This window comes from Asparagus officinalis, chromosome 1, assembly GCF_001876935.1.
Source record: "Asparagus officinalis chromosome 1, Aspof.V1, whole genome shotgun sequence".
Lineage (NCBI taxonomy): Eukaryota > Viridiplantae > Streptophyta > Magnoliopsida > Asparagales > Asparagaceae > Asparagus > Asparagus officinalis.
In genome coordinates this window covers 1,783,832-1,789,831 of record NC_033794.1, presented here as the reverse complement: position 1 = coordinate 1,789,831, position 6,000 = coordinate 1,783,832, and the positions used below count along the sequence as shown (strand labels likewise).

The 6,000-nt window shown below is 36.9% G+C and overlaps 2 protein-coding genes across 5 annotated transcripts in view; both read right to left on the bottom strand.

The window, feature by feature from the left end:
• LOC109829077 (phosphoenolpyruvate phosphatase-like) overlaps window positions 1-1,447 on the bottom strand; it is a 7,416-nt gene extending 5,969 nt beyond the window's left edge. Inside the window, 1 exon segment of the mRNA XM_020396154.1 lies at window positions 1,297-1,447. Within this exon segment, the coding sequence (XP_020251743.1) occupies window positions 1,297-1,447 (151 nt within the window).
• On the bottom strand, window positions 1,299-5,301 carry LOC109845702 (translocase of chloroplast 90, chloroplastic-like). 4 transcript variants are annotated; one of them, XM_020414988.1, is made up of 4 exons: window positions 5,138-5,301; window positions 4,366-4,435; window positions 4,119-4,226; window positions 1,299-3,337 (listed from the first exon to the last, which is right to left on the bottom strand). In XM_020414988.1, exons 3-4 carry the CDS (start codon window positions 4,213-4,215, stop codon window positions 1,473-1,475), a joined length of 1,962 nt encoding a protein of 653 aa, XP_020270577.1. In that variant the 5' UTR covers window positions 4,216-4,226; window positions 4,366-4,435; window positions 5,138-5,301; the 3' UTR covers window positions 1,299-1,472. The 4 variants fall into 4 exon arrangements, with proteins under 4 accessions (XP_020270577.1, XP_020270564.1, XP_020270571.1 ...); XM_020414975.1 differs by having other exon boundaries at window positions 4,101-4,226; window positions 5,138-5,300; XM_020414982.1 differs by lacking the exon at window positions 4,366-4,435 and having other exon boundaries at window positions 4,101-4,226; window positions 5,138-5,300.

Sequence of the window (6,000 nt, the reverse complement as noted above, 5' to 3'; positions counted from 1 at the left end):
TAAAAAAACCCCCCCCCCCTTAAAAAAAACTTTCGAACTCACACTAAACCACCAATGACCTTTTGAAATTGCAGAAAAGGCCCAGTAACTTTCCGAGTTTAGATAACCCCCATAGCCTAGGTTTAGTGTAATTTACCCAACATAATAAACAACATTTTGAAAGTTATTGGGATCTAGTGTAATTTACCCAAAATATTTTGGGGGTTTTTCTGCAAAAGTTATTGGGGTATTTTGAAAGTTCATGGGTGTTTTACTGCAAAACAGTAAAAGTTCATGGGGTTTAGTGTAACTTACCCTAATAAAAGCATGGTATATTATCAATTAAAAGAGATTGTGTATCTAGAAAGAAACTATTCTTTTAGGTGTCGTTTGGCAACGGGTTAAGAAGCTTAACCCCTTCTTAAACCGCCAAACACAAAAAAAATCTATGCAATAGTTAAAGTGAATTAATCCTTCATAATTTGTCAAACATAAAAAAAATGCATAAAGGTTAAGCTAACCCCTCTAGAGAGATTTAAATGAGTTAACCCTTTAAAATGAGGAGTTTACCAATACAGAATTGAGAGTAAACCTATCTATTTATAAAGAAAATAGTTAAAAATCCTCATTATTCCCAAATACTAACACTAATCACAAGGACTAAAATAAACATTGTTTAGCAGGTTAATAATTTAGTCCTTTGAGTTATCAAATGGGCTAACTAATTGCCAAACAGGTCTTATGTAGTAACAGAAAAAGCTACATTCTACTAAGCATAGTGGGGAAATTCTATATTGTCTTAGAACCAGAAAAAGAACTGAAAATTCAGATAGAAGACACATAGTCCCACCGTGACGTAATGGGGTTTTAAATCCAAAACTTTAAAAAAAGATCATACTCTAATATCATATCAAGAATTGTCTCACCAAAAACACTCGCATGCTGTTTTACAACGAACAGCAATGTTTGAACCCTTCATCATAGATAATGATCATACAGGAGCTAGCGTTCAAAAGACTAGCACAAAGAACTTTTAATTCCCTGTATCCAAATCAATATCCGAAAGAGCATACTCACAAAACTTTCATCCCAATGTATTCGAATTAATATCAGAAACTATTTTGCCTACCCTTTTCTCACTTGTGTGCTATGCAATTATCTGACAATTTTTTTTTGATAAAAAATTTCCAAACAGTGGAAACCATCACTAAGTATGTCCACTATTCTTCCACAGAATAAGATCTTCTAACTCGAAACAAGGCCTGAAACAACGAAACAAGCGCTAATAAACCAATCTCGTTATGTTCTGAGGTGTACTCAATGAAACTTTCCCATGGCGGCTTACACGGAAGTCAGATTCCACATTGCCACTGAAAACCACTTCCTTTTCAAAGGAAAGCAACAATGCAGCGAATTTGACCTTATCGTCCCTCACTGGATAGCCTCTACCCTTCAGTATTGCCTCCATGCTTCCTCCATTAGCAACTTGGCCATTAGCCATCAATCTTCCAGCATTTACCATTATTTTGAAACCTTTTTCCAATTGAAACAGAGTCCTCAACCTTTGCCCCTACAAATAATGATTTCCCGAAGGAAGTCAGTGTAATTCCACTTCCTGTTGTGTTGCAACCCGAATTCTTGAATTTTGCATCCCCATGAACAGTACAAACCAGGTTTTTCTCTGCACCTTGGATGTCAATTCCAGTGAGCACTGATCTGCCCTTTTCATCAGAATACTTTGCTGCGCTTTCTGATCGAATGTTGAAATATTCCTTCTCTTTACTCATTTGTCCAATAAATGAAGCTTTAAGACTTGACTTTAGGTCTTGTGAGGTCTCAAGACTGATTCCATCGAATCCAACATCATGATCCCAGCCTTGAGAATTGAGAACTGGCCTCACAAGCCATTGATCACTAGTATTCATCAAGCATCGGTATCTGTAACTTGGGCAATCAGGGTTAAAATTTAAAGGGACGGCAATATCTGGCAACTGTACTAACTCTTGTGAATTGTCCTCTTCATAGTCATCATAATTTTTCTCTTTTCGTCTTCTAAGCTCATCATTCCATTGTTTCTTCAGATGTAGTGTCTCACGGTACTCAAGTTCATCAAGATAAATTTTTCTCTGCTCTTTGGATAGTTTTCGGTATTGGGCTTTTGTTAGAATCCTAATCGGTGGCAACTGATCATATTCGTCATCCTCAATATCATCAAAAGGCTCATTGGATTCCTCTTCCATATAATCTCTTGGATGAAGAAGTGATGAGAGGAGATGAGGAAGTGAAGGAAGTCTAGTTCTGGCTTTTGTCACCCGGAAATTATCCTGAAATCCAAGTATTTTGTTTGCATCCCCCAATACTTTGGTAGCTGCACATAATAGTAGCAACTGAGACATCCAATCTTGGCCATTGGGGAGAATTTTCTCACCTTTAGCATTTTTCCTGCACATAGGATGGTTCTCTACCAAAAACACCGGATTCTGAAGCTGAGTGCTTTGTATTGCTTGATGTATGTGATGCTGCAATACGTTCGTGCAATGGTCAACATATGAATCGTAACTTACAGTATAACCATCAGGTCCTTCTGGAGGACATGATGAACTATGGGTCATACCAATTATGGCATTGCACCAAATCGAAGAACTGAAGACATCGGTAATAAGCTCCAGGAGTCGGTAGTCACTGTATCCACGGTTAATAGTATCTAAACGATCTAAATAGAGTACAGCATCGGGGGGTGATCTTCTGATGAAATTTTTCACTTGAAACAAGATCTTTCTATTTCTTTGTTGGCTATGATGGGAAGGAGAAAGGCCTGGAGTATCAATTACCGTAACCCTGATTCCTTTAATAGTTCCAGTAATCTCTTGAATCTTGTTTGTTGCAGGTTGGAATGCATCAGTGAGAACCTTCAGTTGATCAAAAATGGAGTTTATGGTTGCACTCTTGCCAACACCAGTCTTTCCTATGATGAGAATTTTGAAGGAGAGAGCAAGATTAGAATGACCCGATGCCTCGAGCTTAGAGGCTATACTTTGAACTTTATCTAGTTTGAGTGCAGGTCTTTTAACTTGGACTTCACCGGCTCGTATCAAGCTTGCCAATTGAAGTCGGTATAGGACCTGGGACACTATAGGGTTAGCAGGAGATTGCCCAATCCTTTGAATTAGACGCATGAAATTGATTTGGAGTGCCTCGACTCGAGTTAATAAATCTGAGTTTTTGTCAATTGTGTTGTATTGAGCAAGATCAGAGTTTTCAGCTGCAATAGGCTCTGAATGAACTGGAAGTATTTCCCCTTGGGTATCATTAGAATTAGTACGTGTTGATATTACTGACATGCTTGTTACTGTTGTATCTGAAACAAAGTTATAAATCTAAAAAAATTAGCAATAATGGCAAAGTGTTATAAGTGGAAATTGTATTATCCACAAAGTAGTAAGGTAGTAAAAATTTCGTCAGATAAGCAGCTTTCTTCTCTGGTTTTCCTATTCCTCCTGGATTTATGGTCAATTTATTTGGAAGCAACTCTGAGAAGTTAAACTTGACCTATAGAGCTCTCGGAAATTACAACAAAACCAAGTAAATGTTTGAATAACCAAATTAATGTTTGCATAACAAAATTATCTGACATTTATGTACCTCCAATGTTAATGTACTCCACGATTTGTCTTTCTTTTTTCAAGTTTCAACAGCTTAAATGTAAAAGTTCCAACATGATTAAAAGGTTGTTTCAAAGTTGAGATTTGTGTTGCTGCTTCATGCACAGAAACAAGTAACATAGTGCTATCCCAAATCTTTAGAAAAAGAATTCTGTGCAATCTTTCTGGACACTGAAAAGTTAATTGCAAAGATATGTTCTGATTAAGTGGCAAGTTACAAGTCAACCACCTTAGCTCCTGTCTCTATTTAATACTTGCAGGATTTTTCTAAAAAAATGCATACCAAAGTGTGGGAGCTGAGTAATGATAGTAATAGCTATAGAATAATATAGAGTTTGTTATAAAAAGCAGAAGGTATATGAAATTAGTTTTAGTAAATTAAAAATCCTAAAAACATAAAATATTTGGCTCAGTATCAAAAGGAGAAGTAATTTAATGTGCAAAGAAATAAGGCCACACCTTGATTGCGGAGCTCACCATCAAGTGATTCGTCATAAAAGAAACTGAAAGGCCTTGCAGAGAGTAATGATTTAGATAACATCTCGTAAGAAAACCATTCTTTAAAATTCTTCATCTTCTATTAATCTGGAAAAATAAAGCAAAGAACAAAGAAATGTCCATCAGATGCAAACATGCAGCAAAATATTTACTCAAATAAGCTTCTGTTCTAGCATGCTACAAAGTATAGAAATAGCTACATATTGATACATATATAAGGAGGTACCTTTTAAGAAAAGTTTGGCACGAACATACCATCAAGTTGAGCAATATAAATTGCAAGAATAAAGTTTCTCCTTCACCAAATAAAGCTTTGTTATTAATGATAAGAATATATGACGACAAATACTAAGAGCACTCTACTCAATTTTCAGCACTTATGCCGGATGATATGATGGTAGTTCACTTGATTTGGCCCTTCAAGAGCTAAATGAAGCAAGAGGCTTATGTGTACCCAAACCATATGCTTGCATTAAATTCCATTGTTTAGTCACTGTGATTAGGTGTCAAATTGAAATAGTTCAGAAAAAGGGGCATGCCCAAGTTTTCATTCTCTTGATCAAAAGTGTTCAATGGAGAAATACACGAGGCTGAACCCAGTTATAATCACAATGCTTGATAGTCACATATGTGCTAATAATGATACTAAATTACAGCCTTGACATATTGTAATTTGTAACTATAATAAATCTCTCACCAATTCAAAGCCAATTTCTCTACTGTCAAACTTGTGAATCCAAAAGAAAATACCCAAATAACACTAACTAAAGTTTCTTCACAAATAATGTAACACAATGAAAAATCAGTGAAAGTTCTAGCATCAATAAGCCCCATTCTCGGCTCTACAGATGATTGCTAATTTGGACATCAAAAAGCAAATGGGTGATTTGAAAATACCAAATTAAACCATTCAAAGTGTATCATATTCAATAGAATTTTTGATATACATACAATAAAAACAAAAGGACATTTTTTGATGAAAGGGTTCAGCAAAATACCAAATTAGAAGAAGACCCAATTGAATTCAGTACATCTAGATGACAGATAGTTTTGATCCTGCTTGGTCTGTGGCTTTGGGCTTCCTTCGTTCAATTAAGAGAGTCGTTATTTATCGGGGGAAAAGAAAGAGAAAAAAAATAAATTAAACTTGAGAGAGAGAGACAGAGAGAGTTATTTATCGGGGGAAAAGAAAGAGAAAAAAAATAAATTAAACTTGAGAGAGAGAGGGTACAACTATTCACACTCCCAAACAGTAACTTTAGGGGGTGTGAGGACTAAATTGCCATTCTCCCAAACCAAAACAGGCCAAGTCCATTCAAGAAACACCCTCAACATCAAAAGGGTATTTTCGGCAATCCAACTCCAAAAATTACTGTTTGGGAGTGGATATAGCAAACATGAGAGGGAGAGAGAGAGAGGAGATTCAGTGAAATTATCAACAAAAAAGTTTAACAACATATCTAACAATAAATAATAAATAAACTGAACGCTTACGTTGTATCTTAAGGGCATGCCCACCTAGGGTTGGGTGCGGGCCGGGTCAACTCGCGAGCTGACCTTTCTTGCTGGACATGGGTCACAACCCGGTCCGACCCGTAGTGGGCCGGGTCCGACACGGCCCATATTCTATATACGCGGGTCACGGACAGGGTTAGGTCCAGCTTCAGATCCGGGACGAGAGAAATCGGCCCGACCCACCTTGACATGGCCCACAATCGACTCGGCCCAACCCACAACTACCCTATTCTATATACGGTGGCTAGAGATATATTAACTTCCTCTGCTTCCACAGTTGCATCAAAAAGATACCTTTTCAGCAAGCGGAAGAGTCGTTTCCGAATAGAAAACACAACTTACAACT

What these genes read in the sequence shown, in the direction of transcription:
- LOC109845702 (XM_020414975.1), bottom strand. Translation starts at nt 4,215, where the DNA reads ATGAAGAATTTTAAAGAATGGTTTTCTTACGAGATGTTATCTAAATCA. An exon ending in TGGTGAGCTCCGCAATCAAG is followed by an intron (nt 3,338 to 4,100) that starts GTGTGGCCTTAT and finishes ACTTTGTTTCAG; the next exon opens with ATACAACAGTAACAAGCATG.